This window comes from Acaromyces ingoldii, assembly GCF_003144295.1.
Source record: "Acaromyces ingoldii strain MCA 4198 unplaced genomic scaffold FA10scaffold_1, whole genome shotgun sequence".
Taxonomy (NCBI): domain Eukaryota; kingdom Fungi; phylum Basidiomycota; class Exobasidiomycetes; order Exobasidiales; family Cryptobasidiaceae; genus Acaromyces; species Acaromyces ingoldii.
The window spans coordinates 347,507-369,152 of NW_020290247.1; the positions used below are offsets into that span (position 1 = coordinate 347,507).

At 57.8% G+C, this 21,646-nt stretch overlaps 9 protein-coding genes across 9 annotated transcripts; 4 read left to right on the plus strand and 5 right to left on the minus strand.

The window, feature by feature from the left end:
- The first annotated feature begins 316 nt into the window (after positions 1–316).
- FA10DRAFT_4565 (NAD(P)-binding protein) lies at positions 317–1,623 on the plus strand. The gene is made up of 4 exons (XM_025525498.1): positions 317–817; positions 873–937; positions 994–1,297; positions 1,361–1,623. The coding sequence occupies exons 1-4, from the start codon at positions 429–431 to the stop codon at positions 1,407–1,409; spliced, it is 807 nt and encodes a 268-aa protein (XP_025379941.1). The 5' UTR covers positions 317–428; the 3' UTR covers positions 1,410–1,623.
- FA10DRAFT_257178 (putative ribonuclease T2) lies at positions 1,474–2,917 on the minus strand (the record flags this gene model as incomplete). The annotated part of the gene is made up of 8 exons (XM_025519841.1): positions 1,474–1,592; positions 1,666–1,736; positions 1,798–1,975; positions 2,040–2,203; positions 2,264–2,274; positions 2,430–2,452; positions 2,526–2,605; positions 2,799–2,917. 8 exons carry the CDS (start codon positions 2,915–2,917, stop codon positions 1,474–1,476), a joined length of 765 nt encoding a protein of 254 aa, XP_025379942.1.
- Positions 2,918–3,533: 616 nt separating this feature from the next.
- Positions 3,534–4,190, plus strand: FA10DRAFT_263503 (cytochrome b-c1 complex subunit 9). The gene is made up of 4 exons (XM_025520243.1): positions 3,534–3,592; positions 3,673–3,760; positions 3,823–3,849; positions 3,915–4,190. The coding sequence occupies exons 1-4, from the start codon at positions 3,540–3,542 to the stop codon at positions 3,945–3,947; spliced, it is 201 nt and encodes a 66-aa protein (XP_025379943.1). The 5' UTR covers positions 3,534–3,539; the 3' UTR covers positions 3,948–4,190.
- Positions 4,108–7,366, minus strand: FA10DRAFT_235878 (hypothetical protein; the record flags this gene model as incomplete). Its single annotated transcript, XM_025519048.1, has 6 exons — positions 6,781–7,366; positions 6,598–6,716; positions 5,780–6,537; positions 5,374–5,718; positions 4,496–5,314; positions 4,108–4,422 (listed from the first exon to the last, which is right to left on the minus strand). Coding segments are annotated over exons 1-6 (2,772 nt in total), but the record flags the coding sequence as incomplete, so codon positions are not given.
- A 314-nt stretch (positions 7,367–7,680) lies between these two features.
- Positions 7,681–9,847, minus strand: FA10DRAFT_298210 (indole-3-acetaldehyde dehydrogenase; the record flags this gene model as incomplete). The annotated part of the gene is made up of 5 exons (XM_025524570.1): positions 7,681–8,078; positions 8,142–8,214; positions 8,313–8,340; positions 8,415–9,271; positions 9,336–9,847. 5 exons carry the CDS (start codon positions 9,845–9,847, stop codon positions 8,046–8,048), a joined length of 1,503 nt encoding a protein of 500 aa, XP_025379945.1. The 3' UTR covers positions 7,681–8,045.
- A 562-nt stretch (positions 9,848–10,409) lies between these two features.
- FA10DRAFT_263505 (hypothetical protein) lies at positions 10,410–10,861 on the minus strand. Its single transcript, XM_025520244.1, has 2 exons — positions 10,543–10,861; positions 10,410–10,478 (listed from the first exon to the last, which is right to left on the minus strand). The coding sequence occupies exon 1, from the start codon at positions 10,764–10,766 to the stop codon at positions 10,548–10,550; it is 219 nt and encodes a 72-aa protein (XP_025379946.1). The 5' UTR covers positions 10,767–10,861; the 3' UTR covers positions 10,410–10,478; positions 10,543–10,547.
- A 685-nt stretch (positions 10,862–11,546) lies between these two features.
- On the plus strand, positions 11,547–15,333 carry FA10DRAFT_263506 (hypothetical protein). The gene is made up of 2 exons (XM_025520245.1): positions 11,547–12,342; positions 12,420–15,333. Exons 1-2 carry the CDS (start codon positions 11,980–11,982, stop codon positions 15,156–15,158), a joined length of 3,102 nt encoding a protein of 1,033 aa, XP_025379947.1. The 5' UTR covers positions 11,547–11,979; the 3' UTR covers positions 15,159–15,333.
- A 33-nt stretch (positions 15,334–15,366) lies between these two features.
- FA10DRAFT_263507 (cation efflux protein) lies at positions 15,367–18,190 on the minus strand (the record flags this gene model as incomplete). The annotated part of the gene is made up of 4 exons (XM_025520246.1): positions 17,616–18,190; positions 17,066–17,558; positions 16,704–17,001; positions 15,367–16,642 (listed from the first exon to the last, which is right to left on the minus strand). The coding sequence occupies exons 1-4, from the start codon at positions 18,128–18,130 to the stop codon at positions 15,369–15,371; spliced, it is 2,580 nt and encodes an 859-aa protein (XP_025379948.1). The 5' UTR covers positions 18,131–18,190.
- A 116-nt stretch (positions 18,191–18,306) lies between these two features.
- FA10DRAFT_235889 (urease) lies at positions 18,307–21,296 on the plus strand. Its single transcript, XM_025519049.1, has 4 exons — positions 18,307–19,994; positions 20,064–20,481; positions 20,544–20,689; positions 20,777–21,296. The coding sequence occupies exons 1-4, from the start codon at positions 18,359–18,361 to the stop codon at positions 21,100–21,102; spliced, it is 2,526 nt and encodes an 841-aa protein (XP_025379949.1). The 5' UTR covers positions 18,307–18,358; the 3' UTR covers positions 21,103–21,296.
- The last annotated feature ends 350 nt before the right edge of the window (positions 21,297–21,646 follow it).

Below are 21,646 nucleotides of genomic sequence, written 5' to 3' on the forward strand. Positions count from 1 at the left end.
GAGACAGACCCAGAAAGCAGACGAAGCTTTCGCAACGAAGGTCTAGAATCTATAAGTAGAGCAGAGCACAGAGCGGGTAGTAAGAATCCGCTGGAGATCACGCCGGTATGGTGCCCTCGATCCCGCCCATCAAACCTTGTCGCGTCTCATTGTCATTCGGCAAATTGTGAAGCAAGAGCTGGGGTTGATGCACAGGCTCGCTGAAACGTAGAGCAGCTGCTCTTGTCTTTGAAATTCTTCCACATCTCCTGCCTTCGATCTTGTTTTGCCCAAAAGGAAAGCGGATGTTCCGACGGCACGCGGATGTTGCTCTGACTGACGTCTTCGGATTTAAGCGTCACTTCTCCACTTGCACGCGGCGGAATGTGATGCCCATATAACCTGACCAGTCGACGACGACCCTGCCATTACCCACATTCCAACAGACAATGAGCGCTACTAACACCTCGGCGGCGGCCGTTGCTGCTGCCAAGCAGATCGTCGTGATCCTCGGCGCAGGACCGGGCCTGGGCCTGTCGGCTGCACGGGTCTTTGCTCGAGAAGGCCATCCTGTCGCGCTTCTCTCCCGCACCCAATCGCGCCTTGACGAGCTGGCCAAGCAGATCAATGATGAGGTAGGCGATCCTGGACGCGCCAAGGGATACGCGGTCGATGCAACGAAGCGCGAGGCCATCAATGGTGCATTTGAGAGCATCAGCAAGGACTTCAAGTCGGCCTGGGTGCACACGGCCATCTTCAATCCCGGAGGTGGCTTCATAAGAAAGCCTCTGCTCGAGACGACCGAAGAAGATATCAGGAATGGCATTGACACTCAGGCGTACGTGTCTTGTTTCCTTCTGTCGTCGATGGCATGAGCTGACAATTCAATATAGCGTCGGTGGCCTGCTGTTCGCCCAAGCCTTTATCCGCACTCTACAGTCCAACCCCAAGTGGCAGGGTATGTCTTTTGCGCCCTCTTTGCGAACACGGCGGTAGCTGACCAAAGCCCCAAAGAGCCATCGCCGTTCCCTTCGTCTGCCCTGGGCAACCTCATCATTACCGGCGCGACGGCGTCCCTCAAGGGCAGCGCCAATTTCTCCGCATTTGCCGCCTCCAAGTTTGGCCTGCGGGCCATTGCGCAGAGCGCAGCACGCGAATACGGCCCTCAGGGCATCCATGTATCCCACTTCATAATCGATGGCATCATTCAGAGCGAGCGGGTCAGCAAATTCTTTGGAGACAAGTACGAGCCGCACACGCGCATGGACTCCGACGCCATTGCCCAGGTCTACCTCGACACGGCGCGTCAGCACCGCAAGTGAGTGTCCGTCTATTCTCAGTCCACGCCTGTGCAATTCTGACAATTGTGAATCTCGCGCAGCACATGGTCCTTTGAGACGGACCTCAGGCCTGGTCCAGAGCGATGGTAGTGTTTTCATATCTTTGCTACTTGAGGGACTACTATTCAGATCAGATGCGAATGTCGATGATGAGCTAGCCGCTCTTGGGGTTGTACTTGATGCCCGACGAGGGGCAGGTCGTTTGGCCGTCGAGCGGGGCGACGAGGACGAAGTTGGATGCGCTGGTGGCGCGACCTGTCGTCTGGTGGAAGACTGACAGAACAAAGAGTGATGAACGATCAGAGAGAGTAAAGAAGAGGAGAGGGACGAAAGTCAAGAAACTCACACCAGGCTTCGTCGACGTTGCCGCCCGACTTGCAGCGGAAGGCTGGCGTCTGGCCAAAGGCCTTCTTGGCGCTGCGATGGACAAAAGTTTCAGGATGCGATGATAAATTGGCTGGAGCGAGGGAAGACTCACGCATTCTGAAGCTGGGCCAACGTGTATGTCTTGGACGTGCTGGGTTGGATACCGGCGGCAGAGAGGGCGCCGTAGAGGTCGTACTGCTTGAAGAGGTCGGTAGCCGTGGTGAAGAAATCAACGATGTCCTGGCCGCTGTGGTAGTTGGAGTAGCACGAAGGCGCGATCGTGGAGACGCCTTAGGCCCAACAAACGCCTCAGAATCAACAGTGATCTCGAGAGCTGGAGAAGAATAGACTCACAGGTACCGTGCTTGTCCCACTCGTGCGACCAGAAGCTTCCCTGGTTGCCGTTGATGTCGACCCAGTACGTGTTCATATAATCGAGCACGTCGTCAGCGCCATTGTCCTGCAGCACCTTGGCAATCTGGTTGCTGTTGCGCGAGGAGTCGCACGAGGATTCGTAGCTGCGTGGACCGTAAGAAATCAGCACTCGACGTGACTAAATCGACGGGGATACCTCTCACCTTCCATCGCACTGTGCAATAGGCAGCTGGAGTCAGCTTTTGCATTCAGAAGATAGAGATCATCGCCCGGTCACACAAACATTGTCCGGCCACAATCCGTGCTGGAAATGGGAAAAGGGGCGTTAGTGGAGGTCGCTTGCTAGCGTTCGCGTTTTTCGCCTCTTACAATGGTCCAACTGTCCGAGGGTCCTGTGAGTAAAGGCAAATCGTCCAGTACGTCAGCGGCATAGATCATGACTCAAAGAGCTTCATCGCTACTCACCTGTGGCAGGAGAATAATCCCAAAACGAAGTGAGCAAGAGGAGGCCACCAGGCGTGTTGGTCTGGCAAGACTGCGAGAGGCTGCCGAGTCAATCACTATTCTCACGAATAAGGGTCACATGGCGAGGCTCACGTCTGTGCTGCAGGGCGAGGAGCAGCTCAGGCACTGCTGCCTCTGCGCCAGAAAGGGAAAGGCGGCGCTGAGCACGACAACAAGGATGTCAGCATTCCCCGACGCTGCATGCGCTTATCACAGCCCCGCGCCATGCCTCACCCGGCAGCATTCTGCGAGAAGTTGACGGCGTCCGAGAGGAAATTGGTGACGAGCGACATGGTGAGGTTCTGGAGTGGGAAGAGAGAGGCTGGGAAGATGGAAGGAAGAAGCGCAGGCATGACGTCTGTTGGAAGCTGGGACAGCGGGAACGTGGGCCTCCAGTCGATGGATAGGGAAGCCAAGCTTGTGGGAGGTGCGTGCGCTTAAAGTGAACTTTAAGTGAAGCTAAATTTACCCGGTTCATTTCCTCGCCCTTTCCTCAAAGGGTGATCGCGACTTGCCTCTTATGGGCAGCCCATTCGGTGCTACGAAAGGTGCCCTGGACACCATGGATGGTGCTGCCTCTTCTTAAGGTGGCGGGGTCTCAGAGGAGTAAGGGCGGCGTAGATATTGATTATCAAAAATGTGGGCGCGCGCGATAAGACATGCAGAATGCTACCGACACCAATTGATACCTTCAGTTCCAGCTCTACAGGAGATACTTCAGAGAGCTTACGGGGGCATAGATGCAGAATTTGAGGGCCATGGAAGGGAATGCCTTTGCAATCACAATGACGATGAAGACTGAGAGGGGCAGTCGGTGCGAGCAGGACAGGCGGACGCGCTTTGTCACGTGACCATTTAATCACACGTGGCCTGGCGGACCAAACCGCCGACCGGACGACTTCCTGTCTCGTCGATTTCCAATCAAGGCTCTCTCAATTCTCCAACGCAACCTCCAAGCCGCTCGCGAAAACAATCATGGCAGTCTACAGCCAGATTTACAACACCGTCTTTAAGCGGAACTCGGTCTTGTGAGTTGCCTTTCTTTGGGAGATGGCCCCCATCCATCGTTGGGCTGACGGTGGGGCACACACACCCACTTTTTGAACAGCGTCGGGACCGTCTTCTTTGGCGCATTCGCTTTCGGCCTCGGGTTCGACACGGTCTCGCAGAAGCTCTGGGAGAGCCACAACCGAGGAGTGAGTTTGCATCTACTTCAAAAGCCGTGAAATAAGTTCAAGGGGCTGACATGGTCAAACAGAAACTCTGGCACGACGTTAAGCCGATCGTGAGTGTTCACCAGGCTAGTTGCGCGGTAAGATGGTGGATGAACTGACGTGTTGCACCTCACAGTTTGTCAAGGAGGGAGGCGACGATGACGAGTAAGGGATAGAAAGCGAAAGCGGAACGATGTGGGACGCATGGCAAAATCATCATATTCAGACCAGGCTAGGCTTTCGTGTGAAAGGATGACTGAAAAGGGGCTTGGGCGAGGCGAAGGACGAGGTGCAGGACTATGTGATACAGGGCAAATTTACAATTGCTGGCTAAGGAGGAGCTGGCTGGCTTCGAGACAGCCGCCAACCTCGTCGGCCATGGGGATGACCATGTCCCAGTGCTTGGACAGGCCCCGGAGCGTGTCTCTGGCCTCCTTGACCCGCTCCCAGATCTGCTGCAAGCGCTCCTGCCGCTGAGCCGTGGGGTCAGAGCCCCGACCGTTGAAGCCATTGAAGGAAGGGAAGCCGGCTGGACTGAGCGCGGCGGCGCCTTGGGCAGACATGAGAAGCTCTCGAGAGAAGCTGCTCGTGCTGGTTTCCTCGCCTGTTCCATCGTCTGGCGCGTTTCCCGAGATGGCCAGGGCCTTGTTGTGGGAAAGAAGGGAGAAGGGACGAGTCAGAGTGATAGAAGTTACCCGCAAGAGCTAAAAGACTCACCTGCATCAAGCACACAAAGCTGATGAGGACAAAGCTGCACGCATTGAAAGGATTGGGGCTCGAGACGGAGCCTTTGGACAGCCTCGAGATCTCGAGGAGCTTCTTGCTGGCATGGACACACCGCTGCAGGCTCTGACGGGGCAGAAAGGGACCCCTGGCATAGAGGTCCTGCTGGGGCTCCATCGAGACAGGCTGCTGAGAATCATCGGTAAACCAGGTGCTGGTTGCACCGGCTCCCACGTCGTCGAGAAAGGCGTTTGGCATGGGCACCTGGCAGGCTGCAGAGTCATTTGTTTCGCCGACGCTCGAGAGGAAGCATAGCTTGCGTTCAAAGAGCGACGCCCCCTGGAATGCTTGGCCGATGTGCAGCGTCAGGCTGGATGTGTAGAGCTGTATGGCGGCACTCGTGTGCAAGTAGGCCATCAGGTCGTCCTCGGCGGTCTCTAGCGTGCTCGTCTTAGATCGTGCGCCCTTGAGTACCTGAGAGAGGCCATCGCCTGCTTCCCACGCTGTGATCTGCTCCTGCAGCGCTGCGTCAATCTGGAGCATGGAAGAGAGGATTTCCTGCTTGCTGGCCACGGTAGGCAGGCTGGAGAAGGAAGAGGGCACTTCGTTGGAGCCTGAAGTTGACGGCGACGACTGGAATGGCGGCGCGCCAGAAAAGGGTAGCTGGCTCTGCAGAGACAGTCCCGTGCTGGAAATGGGCGAAGTTGGGTCCTGCTTCTCGCCCGCATCGTTGTTCTCCAAGTGCGAAAGCGCCAAGACGCGATCCTGGACGAGAAGCAGAGCTTGGAGCGAGCGCACAGATGATGCCCACGCCTACGTGCACCAATGCGTCAGTGCGATCAAGTCAGTCGGTGGGATGCAAAATGGCTCACCTTTTCATCGCTGCAGTGAGGAAGCTCGCTTCGCACCCTGGGATCATCTGCTCGGATCGTAGGAATGCGGCCGCTGTTGTAGGCTGTCCAGAGGACCAGACTCCAGAGCGTCCACCAGATTCTCTTCCGAACCTCGAGCATCTCGTGCTCGTCGATCGAATTGAGAAAGTGGCTCGAATCGCCTGTCTTGCCACGATCAGCTGTCCCTCGGAACCCAGCGTGGGGCGAAGCGATACTTGAGGCGGACGTGCTTGTCGAAGAGAGCCGGTGGAGACCCTTAGACATGGCCAAGCCCAGGGCCTGATCCGCCTTCAGGCGAGCCTTGAGCGCTCTCCCACTTCCATACTGTCCCCGTCGAGTAAGTACGCAAACTCGTGCGCGAAGAGGAGCAAAGGGCTGAACTCACCTCGTAGATTGTCAAGACGCAGAGCGCCTGAATGACCTCGAGTGTGTGGATCTCAAGGGACCCGTCGGTGGAAAAGGGACCCTCTGCCTTTTCCAAGACGGCATCGATGGCCTGCGTCGCCCTCCTCTCGCTCTGCATTGCCTTCTCCCGCCTCCGTGCCTTTGCCTCCTGGTCGATGTACGATTGCTGCCCAGAAGAGTATCCGTCCAACGACTCGCCCTCCTTGAGCAGCGGCAGGATCGTCTGTAGCGCAAAGAGAATGGGCGACTCGGAAGGCATCGTCGAGGCCAGCTGGTCGAGGTACGCCGGCTGGGGCAGGACAGGAATGAATCGGTACAGATTCTGGTAGTAGTCGAGTAGCAGACTCTTTGGTGAGGTGTCCTCGTTGGAGCTTGGATCAGAGGTCGGCTGCGGCTGCCAAGAGCCGAGCGCATCAATTGGTGAGGCGAAGTTCATCGCAGGTGCGAAAGGAGACGACATCTGACCGGCCCAAAACTGGGGCATGCCTCCATTGGCGCCCATCTGTGATGACTCGGCCTGCTGCATCTGTGCCTGTGGAACGATGCCAGCGGACGGAGGTAGCTGGGCTGCATGCTGTTGCTGTTGCTGCTGCTGTTGCTGTTGTTGCTGCTGTTGCTGCTGCTGCTGCTTCTCTCGCTGGAAGTCTTGAAGCTGGGGAATGGCGTGTGGTACTCGCACCATGTGAGGCAGGTCCGACAGGTTGAAAAGCTTCTCGAGATGCGCCTCCAGAGGCTCCACTGCTTCCATCGATGTTCAGTTGCGATGCTCTTTTGATTCTGTCAGGCAGCATTACTCACTCCTTTCGGACTTGTTCTTTGGCTTACCGCCTCTTCGTGAGATGGTATAGATGCACTCGTCGGTCCTCCCTCGATTGATGCACGCCGCGCAAGGCTGCTTGCCATTGCACCTCGACTTTCTGAGAGAGTGAAGGAGCTTGAGTGAGTAAAGTATAGGGTTGGACTCTGGTGATATTGACTCACCTCGACCGGCAATAGGTGCAGGCAGCCTTGACTGGCGCAGGAATGGGGGTCTTTGAATGCTTGTACCCGCCTTCCTGCTTTGTCCTGACTGGTCCAGAGCTTGGATCGACCGGGCCATCATCCATCACCCGCTCTTCGCTGCTTCGTGCCTCGCCGTTTTCCTCGCCTTCATAATCCATGCTGCCGCTACCTCTCCTATGGCCTTCGCCGGTTTGTGCAGTTTGCTTGCTGCTGGTCCCTCCCGAGGCCGCACCGCTGGCAAAGGAGCTGTTGAACAGCATCGAGGGATTGATGCCACTGCCAGATCCTCCTTTGCTCTGTTCGAGGGAGCCTCCGCTGACTTGCGGCGGAGTGCTTGCTGCTGCTCCTGCTGAGGTCACCATTGCCTCCCTTCCTCCTCCACTCGGATGACTCATGATCGACCCATCCACCTTCTTCTCTTCGCTGATGTGATGGGAGACGCACGGATATTGACAGCAGAGAGCCAGCGAAGCGGATCAGGCAGATTTGGTCGCAAGCAGTGGTCTGAAAGCAAGGTAGAGGCCGCAACGGGGTGTGTGTCGGTGGGGTGATGTTGCTTTTGTCGCGTCGACGAAAGCAGTCGACAAGCAGTTGGCTGAAAGGAAAATCCCAAAAATCGGTCATTGCAAATCAGTCACTATCGCATCAGAGACTTTGTCACGCTCATTGGTGAGCGAATCCTCTTCCTTCACTGCAGGCTTGTACGCTGTCTGGCCTTGCTGAAACATTTCGGGCACCCCGACTGAAAAGACAAGAGCTTGTGTGTCCCATTTCCAGTGCGATTGATAAAAGTCTTTATGAGCCGGACATGCTAGAGAGTCTCGCTGACATCCGGGTGCGTATCGTAAACCAATGGACGAATTTAAGTCCGCTCATCCTGCAGCAATTTTCTACATCTCTCCAGCTCACGGAGCAGATTCTGCATGCGCAGTATTGTCAATCCAGGTTAAGGCCATTTGCTCTACTTCTGCTCGTCCTCGTTCGGCGCGCTAGAGATCGTTGTGAACCGATCGAGCGAGAGGTGACCAAAAAATAAAAAAGATGGACGAACGAAGGAATGCATTCGACCCGCTAAAATTTAAGGTTTTGTGCGCATCCCGCAAACCTCCATCATTTCTTCATTTGGTCCGATTCGCCTTCGTCTTCACTCTTCACACTCTTCAATTGTGAATCGTCAAACAAGATTCATTTGGTCTCCTGATATGATACTTTCGAAGCACGCCACTGATCGACTCGTCCTCCGCTTACATCGGGTTGGGAGCGTGAAGGTTGACGTGCTGTTGCGGAAAAAAAGTCAGCATGAAGCCCGGTTTTGAAGGATTTTTGAAGGAATACTCCACGATTGACTTAGATTGACTATAGGAGGCGAGCGCCGCCTCTCCTAGTTCCCTACCGATACCCGATTGTTTGAACCTTTTAGAGGAAAAATGGGAGGAAAAACGGAAGAAAGGAGGAGGAAAACGCATGGTGAGTGAGGGAAACGCATTTTCGAACCTCAGAAAAACACTCACCCTCCGAAGGGAACCTGCGGGTTGAGTTCTGTGATTTTTACATATGTCAGCGATTATCACGACGCCAAAGGAAAGGAAGACGCCGAAAGTAAGGACACATACGGTTGTAGCAGTTGACCCAGACAGTACCGGCCTGGAGCTTGTTGGCCGTGTCGAGGGCACGGGTGACGTCACGGGAGAAGACAGCCGCGGCGAGACCGTAGACAGAGTCGTTGGCCTTCTTGATGAGGTCTGCGTTGTCCTTGAACTTGTGCACAACAACGACGGGGCCGAAGATCTCCTCGCGGCCAATCTTGGAGTCGGGGTTGACGTCGGTGAAGACGGTGGGCTCGATGAAGTAGCCTTCCTGACCGTGGCGAATGCCGCCGGTGCGGAGCGTGGCGCCCTCCTTCTTGCCCGAGTCGATGTAGGCCATGATTCGGTCGTACTGGAGCTGCGAAACCTGGGGACCCTGGAAGGTGTTGCCTTCGAAGGGGTTACCGACCTGAATGCTCTTGATCTTCTCGTCAAACTTGGCCATGAACTTCTCATAGATGGACTCCTCGACGTAGACGCGCGAGCCGGCGCAGCAGCACTGGCCGTGGTTGAACATGATGCCAAAGGCCGACCAGCTGATGGCCTGGTCGAGGTCTGCGTCGGCAAAGATGATGTTGGGCGACTTGCCGCCGAGCTCGAGCGTGACCTTCTTGAGGTTGCTCGACGCTGCGGCCTTGAGGATGTTGCGGCCGACAAGAGTGGAGCCGGTGAAGGCGACCTTGTCGATGTCCATGTGGTTGGCGATGGCCGCGCCGGCAACGGGGCCAAAGCCCGAGATGACGTTGACAACACCCGGTGGGAAGCCAGCCTCCTTGATCAGCTCGCACATCTTGAGAGCCGACAGGGGCGTCTGTTCGGCCGTCTTGAGGACGATGGTGTTGCCCATGGCAAGGGCGGGTCCGATCTTCCAGGCGAACATGAGACTGGAGAGGATGGCAAGTCAGCAGGTGAATGCGAAAGAAGGATGCAGAGAGAAAGGATACGAACGCGGGGAAGTTCCAGGGGATGATCTGGCCGCACACGCCCATAGGCTCCTGGCGCTGGATGTGGAGCTTGCTCGAGTCGACCTCGATGACCTTGCCGTGGTTCTTGTCGGCCCAGCCAGCGTAGTATCGGATGTTGGCGGCCACCTCGGTGATGTCGAAGCCCTTTGCGATGCTGAAAGCCTTGCCGTTGTCGAGTGACTCGATGGCGGCGATCTCCTCGAGGTTGGCCTCGATGAGCTCGGCGAGCTTGATGAGCAGCTGGCCACGCTTGAAGCCGGGCACGTTGAGGCCCCACGACTCGTTGAAGGCCTTGCGAGCAGCCTTGACGGCCACATCGACGTCCTTGGCACTAGCCTCAGCGACTTGCGCAATCTCCTTGCCGTCAGAAGGGTTGACGACAGCGAATGTCTTGCCATCGCCTGCCGCGACGAACTCGTTGTTGATGAACAGGCCGCCGCTGAACGACGACTTGCCGCCGTGGGGGAAGCTGAGAGAGACAGTAGGGGGGGCCATTGTGAATATGTTTTGGTAGGAAGGGTGGAGAAGCAGAGAAGGAGACCGGCTTCTGGATCTATATATTCAGAAGAGTGGCAATACGGAGTGGGACTCGGCCTGCGCAACACAAGAAGCGAAGAAGCGAAGGGTAAAAAGTCAGTCACAAGGCTGGAGGCTTCTGCGTCAGAAGACTATCTCCTTGTAGCCGGGGTGGAGGCGGGTATTCCTGAGACTGCGCTAGTGCCTAATCCTTAATCGGACGTGACCCACACCACGTACAGTACAACTCAACTATAAATTTAGTTAGCAACCAGCACGGTCCACCTGGGGGCCAAGCTCGCAAGCCACTTGTGTCTGCTGCTGCGATCACCGGGACCCACCGAGCTTCTATACACGGCTCGGCCGCGTGACCGTCTCCACTGCGCTCATTGGATGATCAGCGACATGGTCTAGAGCGTCCAATCCAATGTATATTTTCGTCTGCACTTGCGGCCACAGAGAAATACCGGTAGCCAAACAGTTGACTTCGCTTCAACACGTGACCAGCTGTCTGACGATGCAAGCGCTTTGTCAAGAGGACGACGTGGTGAGAAGCCCTGCTTCGTTACGGTTTGCAATCTGTGCAATCACGATTCGATACCTTGGCTGTCTGTAGACCATTCTCGTGATTGAGCTCTGCTTCGCTCAGCACAAAGATGCAATACAGCACTCACACACACTACACGACTGCACGCGATAAGGAGGAAAATGATGAAGAGGTGACCCTCGCGCCAGAGATCGCCCTTCGAGTGGCACGGTCCGAGTTTCTGATCTCGCAGTTGCCGATGTCCAACCAATATACTGGATAGAAAGCACACCCTTCCATGCTAGATGCGACTTTCGACATGCCGAGGAGCGCGAGACGGACACATCTCAAAGTAGGCAAGGACACTGGCATAGCTTGGTGGACATGATCTGCGCAAAAAGGTAAGACAAGGTTCGCGAGTACTCCATCTGAGGCCATAGAAGGCTGGAAGGAGCGCGAAGCGTGTGTGAGTGCTGTATTGCATCTTTGTGCCAAGCGAAGCAGAGCTCAATCACGAGAATGGTCTGCAGACAGCCAAGGTATCGAATCGTGATTGCACAGATTGCAAACCGTAACGAAGCAGGGCTCTGCGCCTTCGCGTCAAGATTGAGGTATATTCAGTCTCATAACTACACATTCTATCTGCGGCCATAGAACCGTGAAAGCACCGCATCCCGTCCGATCTGCGAAGTTAAGCACGGTATCGCCTAGTCAGTACTGCGGTGGGGGACCACGCGGGAATCCTGGGTGCTGCAGTTCTCGTTTTTTTTTTTCTTTTTTTCCTGAGCCTGTCTCTTAGATACCTAGATACCTAATCCATTCATTCTCCCGCTAAGTTGCAAAGCCGGCTGGCGGCGGTTTGAGGAGCACAGGCCTTGCACGCGCGCTTGGGAAGATACGCGACCAGCTAAGTATTGTCACAAAGAGCCGATGTACTCGCCATCCGCAATGTAGGACTGTTTTCTCGCTCAGTCACTTAAGCCAAAGCCATGTGATGTCATGTGTGACAGTCGCTACTACTAGCCCTGCACCGCCACGCCCTAAAGCAGGATACTCATCTTTTTGTTGCGAAGTTGGACGCGCAGAAAAGGCAACGCGCTCGTGGAGCTAGCGAGTGCCGAAAGCGGGCGAAACGCGACTAACTGTGTGTGCCTTGGTCGCCCGGCCCTGTCAAGAACAGGAACTTCCCCTCTCCTTTCTTCTTGTTTATTTCGCAACATAAAGCGGTCCAGCCCTCCCTATTTTTTGCGACGAGCTGATCGGCAAACCACCACCTGCTATTACTAGCCTGCACAAACCGAGCATTTATCTCAACCGGCGGCATCGAGCCCAGGGTATCGTTGCGTTGCAAAAGGGGGAGGTCCAAGCCACAAATCGAGCCTCTCTCCCCAGCTCCACTTATTATTATTTTTTCTTGGTAGGCTTGGCTGGCTCCCCACCTCTCTCGACGACGGCTTGCTACTTCCGGCGCTCTACCACGGCACCTGTTGCCCGAAGCTTGGCACTTTCTGTACCTCGCTCGGCCACGATCATCCTGCTCGATCTTTTCCTCATACATCTCGCTCGCTCGGCGTAGCATCAGACCATGACGATTCGACCATCCAAAAAGACGGCGGAAAAGGCCCAGGACGCGGCTGCGGCCAGCGCTGCTGCGTCGCCGCAATCGGATCAGGCGACCATCACGTCGGCCCTGGCCGCTGATCCATCGCTGTCGGCCAACAAGGCCGCAAAACGGCTCTTTCCCTCGCCGCCCGCGTGGAAGCGTGGTGTGCTCCGGGGCAAGATCAAGGAGCAGCTCGAGGAAGGCAGAGGCAGGCACTGGAACTGGCACAAGGGCGCCGTCCATGAGGGCAATGTCGAGCCGAGCGACGAAGAGCTGCAAGCAATCAGGGAAAAGTATGGCTACAAGTCTGAGAAAGACGGCGGCCCTGGCCGGCTATTCATGATGGTCAGTGTCTCGCTTTCACTTTCAAAAGCGCATCCGATGCAGCAAGCTGATCCTTTTGACCTCCAACGCCCACGCAGATGCTTGCCGATGCGCTGCTGCCCCTGCCCAGGAATCCAATGTCGGGCGTCTGCTCGCCCCCGCTCCTGGCCACCACCGGCATCGTCCCCTTCACCATCTTCTCCACCGGGCCCGACATCATTCAACACTACGTTGACTGCATCGTCGCCGCAAAGAAGGAGGTGATCCTCCTGACAAACTACTGGCAGATGGGCAAAAATGTCGACCGCATCGCCGAGGCCTTGCGGAAGCTCGACAAGCGCCAGGGACAACGAAGACTCGAGCGACAAAAGGAGAAGGGCGAGGGATCAGCAGCAGCAGCTGGGGCCAATGGCAACGCCAACGGCCACGCCGAGGACAAGCAACGCGAGGACAAAGCCGAGGAGAAGGATGCGAGCCTACCAAAGCCGACGCTGGAGGAGCAGATTGTCGTCAAGATCATGTGGGATCGAGGGCCACAGACGCTGGCCGACCTGTTTCGACTGCGCAAGCAGGTGTACCCGTCGATGTGGAAGGCCAACGGCCTGCCCCAGGAGCACGAGGTGCCCAACCTCTCCGTCGAGATCCTCAACTACCACCGCCCCCTCATGGGCACCTTTCACGCCAAGCTGCTCCTCGTCGATCGGCAGGTGGCCCTCATCAACTCCAACAACATCCAGGATCGACCCAACATCGAGGCATGCACTCGCCTCGAGGGCGATATTGTCAATTCCGTCTACGATCATGCGCTCATCTCCTGGGGCAACCGTCTCAACCCGCCGCTGCCCTGCATGGCCTCGCCCGCGACCAAAGATCCTCCCCAGTCGTCGTTTTCGACGAGCGCAGAGTCAAATACAAGTCTGCCCAGGGTTACTGCCTCTCGTCTGCGCGAGATTGCCCGTGCGGCTCGACTAAGGCTGCAGGAGGAGAATGTCGAGACCGAAGACCTGGGCGAGAAGCAGCGCGAGGGCTGGATGATGAGTTCCGGTCCCCAGCGTCGCTTGAGCTTGGCCGATGTGGTGGAGAACGTCATGAAGGGACAGCACCACAGCAACGGCCACCCACCTTCGCCTGCAGCCGCCGCCTTTTCGACGTCGAATCCGGCACCCAGCATGACCACTGGTGCTCAAGAAGGTGGCAGTGAGATGTCGCCCGCCGACCGGGACCGAGCTACGAGAAACGCTGGTGCCGAGTGGGCTCGCAAGGTGCTGGGTGAGCGCTTCTCCTCGCTCCAGAGTCCTTCCACGCCCACCGCCTCGGCGACACCGCCCGCGAATGCCGAAGGTGCAAATGGGTCTCCTCCGGCGGCCACGCAGCCATCGTCGCCTCAGCACCGACGGCAAAGCTTTGCAGATGTGGTTAATAGCCTGATGGAAAAGGAAGGTATCAAGCCCGCCCTCTGGGCCGAAGGCGCTCTTGATGCCTTTGGACTGGGTCCCAGCAGTAGTCGCAATGTGGCCGACGATGCGAGAAGGAGCAAGGGCCAGCGAAAAGACGCTGCCGCGAGAGGAATCAAGGTGCCCCAAAGCGTCAATGAGGAAGCTCCACTCAATACCACGGCGCCACAAGGCGATGGCATCGATCCCAAGGCGACAGACGATGACAACACAGCGAGCAAGAAAGACGACGAAGACCCCAAACCCTTCGAAGTTGGCCTCCAGGACGAAGAAGAGAAGCATGGCAAGTCGACGGGTCTGAAAGACTCGCACTATTCGTTCCCCAGCTCGGCGAGCACTCAAGTGAATGGGACGCAGAGCCAGGAAGATGGCAAATTGGCCACCAGCAGTGCGATCGACGACAGCTCTTCGTCGACATCATCGCCGGAAGAACAGAAGCAAGGGGATGTCATGCTCGGAGGGGCACCGTCTGGCGACAAAAAGGAGGAGGCAGCAGCCGCTCCAGGCTCGCAGGCCTACCGCGCGGCCCATCGGCGGACGCTCTCAAACTTGTCAAGGGCGTCTGCGTCGGAACGCCTAGCGGCCATTACCAAATCGCTAGACTTTGCCAATCTATCGCAGGTCAAGGGTGAGATCACGGCCGAACAGCTGGCTGCCATGGCTCAGCGCGGGGCTGCGCAGGTGTCGGGAGAGAAGGAAAGCAGCATCTTGGACTTCAACCCGTACATCTTCCACGCACCTCATTCGCCCGTTCCCATGGCCCTCGTCAACCGAAGGCCGCACGGCACACCGGGCCACTCCGACATTCGCAACGCTCAGGATGCCGCATGGCTCGCGGGATTCCGATATGCCAAGAAGCACGTCTTTGTGCAGAGCCCCACGCTCAATGCTACGCCGATCAAGCATGCCGTCCTGCACGCCTGCCGGCGCCATGTCCGCGTCGAGCTGTGGCTCGGCCTCGGCTTCAACGACAAGTCCGAGAGCATGCCTTTCCAGGGCGGGACAAACGAGAGCGTCGTCACGCGCCTCTATCGCCAGCTTCGCCGAGAGGGCAAGGGCGACGAGCAGTATCTCGAGGTGTACTGGTACACGGGCAAAGACATGACAAGACCACTAAATGCGGTCCGCAAGCAGCGCAATTGCCACGTAAAGTATGCCCAATTCGACGGCGAGGTGGCCATCATCGGCAGCGGGAACCAGGACACGCAGAGCTGGTACCACTCCCAGGAGATCAACGTCATGCTCGACGGAAAGACGATTGTCGACGAATGGGACAGGGGTCTGAGGCGCAACCAGAGCACGCATCTGTATGGCAAGGTCGACAAGGACGGCGTCTGGAGAGGCCAGACGGGCGATCAGCGCGTCGACAAGGGCGGCGACTAATATCACTGCCACACCCCCGCACCCTTCCCCCATCATTGCATACCACTCCTTTATTGACATTTGTTACTACCTACCCACCCTCCCTTGGTTTCTCTCTCGCTCTTCTCGCCACTCGGCTTTGCTCTCTAATTTGATTGACTCAAGGAACGGAAAATGCAAGTGCTGACATGTGCTGATTTTAGGAAGCAGAAGTGTGTGTGGGTGTGTGTGTCACGACGAGACAGCCTCGACTCTGTCCTCTACGCTGCCGCCCGGGGCGCCCCTCTCAAGCTGAATCGAGAGCATCTCGAGGCCTTCGATGCGGCTCTTCAAGAGTGCCTCCACCGACGCCGCCACCTCTTCGGGCACACACACGGGCTCCAGCAGACCCATCGTCGTCACCGTCGCCGTCGTGCCATTGGAAGTGGCCGAGGCAGTAGCTGCCTTGACTCCCTCTCCACCTCCGCTGTGGTCCTTTCCATTTGCCCTCTCTCTCACCCGGACTTGCACCCGAATCGTCCCGACGAGCGTCTCTGCGTCCTTTGGCCAGAAGCGGGGCTCGGACCACGAGGCGACGCCGTCGATTGCGTCGAGGGCCTCGAGGGCCTCTTGCACCTCCTTTTCCCGCTCCTCGCCCAGGTCCAGACAGAGAATGCGGCCCGCGTCGACGACGAGGGGCACGACCGAGGCGACGATCATGAATGCGATAAAGAGAGAGGCAATGGGGTCGAAGCCCGTCCAGCCGTACCATTCGATCAGGAGCGTGCTGAGAATGACGCCGACGGACCCCATCGTGTCGGCCATAACGTGGAGGTAGACACCCATCATGTTGTGCGAGTGACCGTGGCCGTGATCGTGCCCGTGCCCGTGGCCATGATCGTGTCCGTGGCCGTGCGAGTGGCCGTGATGGTGATGATGCCCGCCCATGGCGTACATTCCAAAGAGATTGACACCGAGACCCATGCCACTGACGATGAGAAGCTCCCTCGTGTTGTGCATCACGGGTGGCACAATGATCCGCTGGACGGCCTCAAAGACGATAAAGACGGAAATGAGGATGAGAAAGACGCCATTGGCAAAGCCGCTCAGCGTCTCTACCCGTCCATAGCCATAAGTAAACGTCTTGTCTGTCTTCCAAGAGGCCATGACGGCGGCAAAGAGGCCCATGCCGATGGCGGCACAGTCAAAGAACATGTGGATGGCGTCGGAAATGAGGCCGAGCGAGTTGGTCCACACACCCCAGATGAGCTGCACAACCATGAAGACGAGGTTGAGGCAGAGGAATTGAAAGATCTTGCGAGAATCTGGCTGGGCCAGAATGACGCTGACGGTTGCTCTGAGGCTGCCTAGGAAGGACTTCAGCGAGACCAAAACCTCGATGAGGGCCGCTCCATCAGACACGCTTCGCCGGTGTGTAGGCCTTGAAGCTCCGGCACTGCCATCGGCCGTCGCATCGTCATCATCTTCTGCATAGACAGGCGACGTCTTGAGAATCGTTCGAAGGCCTTGATGAAGGGAGATCCCCACGTCAGCTTGCGGATCCTCGCAACCTCCAATGACACTCACCCCATCCGGCAATAGCGCCAACGATGGCATCGCTCCACTTCCACGGCAGGCCAAAGCCGACCTTGCCCACAATGACGACGGCGCCCACCGCCAGGGGCCAGCCCTGGGTGACTCTCGCCGTGGCGTTGGCGTGGGGCTCAATTGCAGCCCCCACGAGCGGTTCTAGGATAAAGAGGGAAAGTGAGAGGAGAATGTATGCGGGCAGGTGGCCTGACTGGGTTGGCGCGGTATACGTTGGCCCTGCGCTGCTGTGAAAGTTGGGCGAGAAAGTCTCGAGCGGCGGAAAGGTCGACAGTCCCTTTTTGGGAACTCAAAGTCAGCCAAGGAGTTGGTCGAAAGAAGAGCAATCAGTGAGCACATACCAAGATTGTCCCAAAGAGGCCGATGACTGCTGCGACGGCCGCCGTCGCGGTGCATGCCAGCACCTGCGCCCGTCTTCGTCCGCCTGCCTCTGTGCTGGCTGCTACGGACGCTCGGTCCCGCTCGACACAGAGCAAGCCGAATACCAGCAAGCAGAGATGGCCGAGGAGCACGCCCGCTGGCGAATAGCTCTTTGCCTCGAGGTCGGCCTGCAGCGATGCGGCGCGGAGCGCAGAGGGACTGGCCAGGCCCATGGGTCGCTGGTGCCGAAGCGAGGGCGGCAGCTCGTTGAGGTCTTCGTCGAGCCACATATCACCTGAGGGACCTAAAAGAGACTCCTCGGCGGGGTTTTTGCCCGTCGGCGGGAAGATGAGGTGGGTGATGAAGGAAATGAGCAGGGCGGCGAGGATGATGTATGATCCATGGGCCCTGGACTTCATCGACCGGGCTAGATCGCCGGCCCATACCTCGCAGAATTGGGTAAAGAGAATGACACTGTGGGGAAGTCCAGTCAGCTCCGGCGCTCGTTCATCATGCAAGCACGTCACTCACGTCGTCGCGCCTAGCCGCTCGAGCGCAACGAGCCACAGGACGACAGAGAAGAACATGACGGAGCCTAGAAGGGCAAGTTTCTTCGGTAGGACCTTCATCTGGGGGTCTGATCGCTTTAGTGCCGGGATCCACTGCCAGGAGCGGAACCAGGCCGTCTGGGCGATAGCAGCCAAGATGAAGATTGTCGTCGCGATGGCCCACGGCGACGCGACACCTGTAGCAACCGACGATGCCTTGGCGACCGCCGCTGCACCACTATCAGAATCATCGATGGTGACATTTGTATCGGTAATAGGGTTGTGCACTGCCTCGGAATGGCCGGTCAGAAGCCAGTGCCGGGCCAGGAGAGCCGATGAAGCGAGGAGCGTCTTGTCGAGGAGCAGGGCCAGCAGCAGATCGGTTGGAATGCCCGACGCAAACGAGGGGAGCGCCGAGGGCGTGCTAGCATGCGTGTAGTGTCTCCGAGGACCTCGGCGTTCGTCCTCTCCCACCGTCTCATCCTTCTTCTCGGCCATGATGGGCAGAGGCGGTCGGGAGAAGAGACAGTCGTCTCACACGCACTCACTCACCAGCAGGGTCGCCTCGCCCGGCCAACTTTAGATTTTAGGCTCGCTCTGTTCCATCCTTGGACACGTGGTGTTCTAACAGTCGTTCCCGCACGGGCCTATTGCCTTATCTTCTTCTCGGCTCACCCACAACCACCCCGCGGCTTATTAGAGGGCAGGCCTAGCTAGTGAGACAGGATGCATCTGCTACCGAGGGAAAAGGACAAGATCTTCTTGCACCAGGTCGGATCGCTGGCGCAAAAGAGGCTCGCCAGGGGGGTGCGCCTGAACCAGACAGAGGCGACTGCCCTCATTGCCTCGGTGCTCCAGGAACGGATCCGGGATGGCAATCACAGCGTCGCCGAGCTCATGCAGCACGGCAAGACGCTCCTGGGCCGCAACCATGTGCTGCCAGGCGTCGAATCGCTCCTGTACGAGGTCATGGTCGAGGGCACATTCCACGATGGATGTTTCCTGGTCACCGTCCACGACCCCATCTGCACGGCAAAGGGCAACCTCAAGGATGCCCTCTACGGCAGCTTCCTGCCCGTGCCCAACGACAGGCTCTTTGGTCCGGCAGAGGAGGACGCCGAGGGGCTCTCGGGCGCAGTCGTGGTCAAGCAAAACGCCGACAACATCGTCCTGTCGCCCGGAAGAGAGCGGCTGGCGATGAAGGTGACAAACACGGGCGACCGGCCGATCCAGGTCGGCTCTCACTATCCCTTCCACGAGACGAACCCTGCCCTGCTCTTTGCTCGCCTGTCGGCCATCGGCTTCCGTCTGGATATCGCAGCAGGCACGGCAGTGCGCTTCGAGCCGGGCGACGTAAAGACGGTGCCGATGGTGAGGATCGCCGGCAACCAGATCGTGGCAGGCGGCAACGGCATCTACAACGGTCCCCTCTCGGCCCTCGCCTCCAATGCGGCCCTCCTCGCCGAGGTCAAGGGCCGCATCACGTCGGGCAGGTTCCAAGACGAGAGCGAGAGCGCCGAGGCACTCGCCGCCCCGCCACCCTGCAGCCTCAGTCGAGAGGCATATGCGGCCCTGTACGGCCCCACGGTGGGCGACAAGGTCCGCCTGGCCGACAGCCCGCTTTGGATCGAGGTGGAGCGGGACATGACTGCGTTTGGAGACGAGTGCAAGTTTGGTGGAGGCAAGGTGCTGCGCGATGGCATGGGCCAGATGACGGGAAAGGCCGACGCCGAGACGCTCGACACCGTCGTCATCAATGCGCTCATCGTCGACTGGTGGGGTGTCGTCAAGGCCGACATCGGCATCAAGAACGGCCACATCGTCGGCATCGGCAAGGCCGGCAACCCCGACGTCATGGATGGTGTCACCGAGGGCATGTACGTGGGGTCGTGCACCGACGTCGTCGCAGCCGAGGGCCTCATCGTCACTGCGGGCGCCATTGACGCCCATGTCCACTACATCTGCCCTGATCTGTGCGAAGAGGCCCTTGCTTCGGGCATCACCACGGTCATCGGCGGCGGCACTGGGCCTTCGTCTGGCTCGTCGGCCACGACGTGCACGCCGGGCAAAGACCATGCACGCTTCATGCTGCGCGCCACCGACGACATTCCCCTCAACTTTGCATTCACAGGCAAGGGCAACGACAGCAATCCGGGTCCGCTCGAGGAGCAGATCCGCGCTGGCTGTGCGGGTCTCAAGCTGCACGAGGACTGGGGCACCACGCCGCGCGCCATCGACACGTGCCTCAGCGTCTGCGACCAGTTCGACGTCCAGTGCAACATCCACACCGACACGCTCAACGAGTCTTCCTTTGTCGAGGGCACCATTGCCGCATTCAAGGGTCGCACCATCCATACCTACCGTGAGTTTGACAGAGCACAAGAGAGAAAGGTATGTATGCACTCGCTGACCCCCTCTGCTTCTGCTTCAGACTCGGAGGGAGCGGGCGGAGGCCATGCACCCGACATCATCACCGTCTGCGGCGAGAGCAACGTGCTGCCATCGAGCACGAACCCGACACGGCCATACGCCAAAAACACACTGGACGAACACCTGGACATGCTCATGGTCTGTCACCACCTGTCAAAGAACATTGCCGAGGACGTGGCGTTTGCCGACTCGCGCATCCGCGCCGAGACGGTCGCGGCCGAAGACGTGCTCCAGGACCAGGGCGCCATCAGCATCATTTCCTCCGACTCCCAGGCCATGGGCCGCATCGGTGAGGTGGTCAGTCGCACGTGGCGCACGGCAGCCAAGATGCGCCAGGTGCGCGGGCCCCTGGATGGCGACGCTGCAGGAAACGACAACAATCGCGTCAAGCGATATGTTGCGAAATACACCATCAACCCGTGAGACTGGGGAATCGAATGCCGATTTGAAACAAAGCTGAATGTTCTCTTCCCACACACAGAGCCATCGTGCACGGCATGTCGCACCTCATCGGTTCGGTCGAGGAGGGCAAGCTGGCGGACCTGGTGCTGTACAAGCCGAGCAACTTTGGCACCAAGCCAGAGATGATCATCAAGGGCGGTCAGATTGCCTGGGCGCAAATGGGAGGTGAGCCTTTGATGACCGTACCGTTTTCGTGAGCAAAAGGAGGGAGATTGGGCTGACCCGATCCTGCAAATTAAAAAAAAAAATCAGACGCCAATGCATCGATTCCAACGGTGCAGCCCATTTACGGCCGACCCATGTACGGAGCTAAGCCATGTGCGGCCCCGTTCAACAGTATCGCCTTTGTGAGCGGCGTATCGATCAGCACCCGAACAATCGCCGAGTACGGGTTGCGGAAGCGCGTCGAGGCTGTCGTCGGGTGTCGGAAAGTGACAAAGTCCGACATGAAGCTCAACAGCGCCCTGCCCAAGCTCACCGTCGATCCAGAGAGCTACGACGTGCTGGCAGATGGCGAGCTCTGTACCGTTCCTGCAGCGACTGCGCTGCCCTTGACACAGGCTGCGCACCTCTTCTAGTCTAATGCCCTATTTCCTTCCTGTCAACTGAAAAACCAAAAGTTGGAACCCGCGGTGGCTCTCGCGTACCACTCTTTCCTTTCTTTTTTCCAGTGGAGGGAGGAAGGGCCTGCGCGCGGGCCAACGGAAATAGACGGGGTTTCAGGCCCGCGGGTTCTGAGCAATATTGTTGAAATTTCATTCTGGACATCTACACTATTCTGCGAGACAAACTCCGCGTCCGGTGATTGTCATGATCCAGACCTACACCCACTCCAAACCTGCCACTGCGGGCCAGTGCCTGAACGGAGAAATTAAAGAAAAGTCACAAAGCCATCCGCATATGTTCTCCAGTGAACTACACTACTATTGACTTCCGATCAGGTAGCGGCTTATTTGATTTCTCTGCCCACTCTTCGGTGCTTCTTGCGTCCCCTAGACTAGCTGCGCAGGCCCCGCGGACAGCTGTCGGACAGGAGGCTGACTTCTTCGCAACTGTACCAAGAACGAGCGAGAGTATAAAGAGAGAGAGAAAGATTCTGTGTTCTCTGACATCGAACACCAC

Bases quoted from the DNA above. Each gene is read 5' to 3' on its own strand.
- FA10DRAFT_4565 (XM_025525498.1), top strand. From the start codon at position 429: ATGAGCGCTACTAACACCTCGGCGGCGGCCGTTGCTGCTGCCAAGCAG. The intron at 938-993 runs GTATGTCTTTTG...AAAGCCCCAAAG, and splicing joins GTCCAACCCCAAGTGGCAGG to AGCCATCGCCGTTCCCTTCG. The intron at 1,298-1,360 runs GTGAGTGTCCGT...AATCTCGCGCAG, and splicing joins ACGGCGCGTCAGCACCGCAA to CACATGGTCCTTTGAGACGG.
- FA10DRAFT_263503 (XM_025520243.1), top strand. From the start codon at position 3,540: ATGGCAGTCTACAGCCAGATTTACAACACCGTCTTTAAGCGGAACTCG. The intron at 3,593-3,672 runs GTGAGTTGCCTT...CTTTTTGAACAG, and splicing joins TTTAAGCGGAACTCGGTCTT to CGTCGGGACCGTCTTCTTTG. The intron at 3,761-3,822 runs GTGAGTTTGCAT...ATGGTCAAACAG, and splicing joins GGGAGAGCCACAACCGAGGA to AAACTCTGGCACGACGTTAA.
- FA10DRAFT_263505 (XM_025520244.1), bottom strand. From the start codon at position 10,766: ATGCCAGTGTCCTTGCCTACTTTGAGATGTGTCCGTCTCGCGCTCCTC.
- FA10DRAFT_263506 (XM_025520245.1), top strand. From the start codon at position 11,980: ATGACGATTCGACCATCCAAAAAGACGGCGGAAAAGGCCCAGGACGCG. The intron at 12,343-12,419 runs GTCAGTGTCTCG...ACGCCCACGCAG, and splicing joins CTGGCCGGCTATTCATGATG to ATGCTTGCCGATGCGCTGCT.
- FA10DRAFT_235889 (XM_025519049.1), top strand. From the start codon at position 18,359: ATGCATCTGCTACCGAGGGAAAAGGACAAGATCTTCTTGCACCAGGTC. The intron at 20,482-20,543 runs GTGAGACTGGGG...TCCCACACACAG, and splicing joins GCGAAATACACCATCAACCC to AGCCATCGTGCACGGCATGT. The intron at 20,690-20,776 runs GTGAGCCTTTGA...AAAAAAAATCAG, and splicing joins TGCCTGGGCGCAAATGGGAG to ACGCCAATGCATCGATTCCA.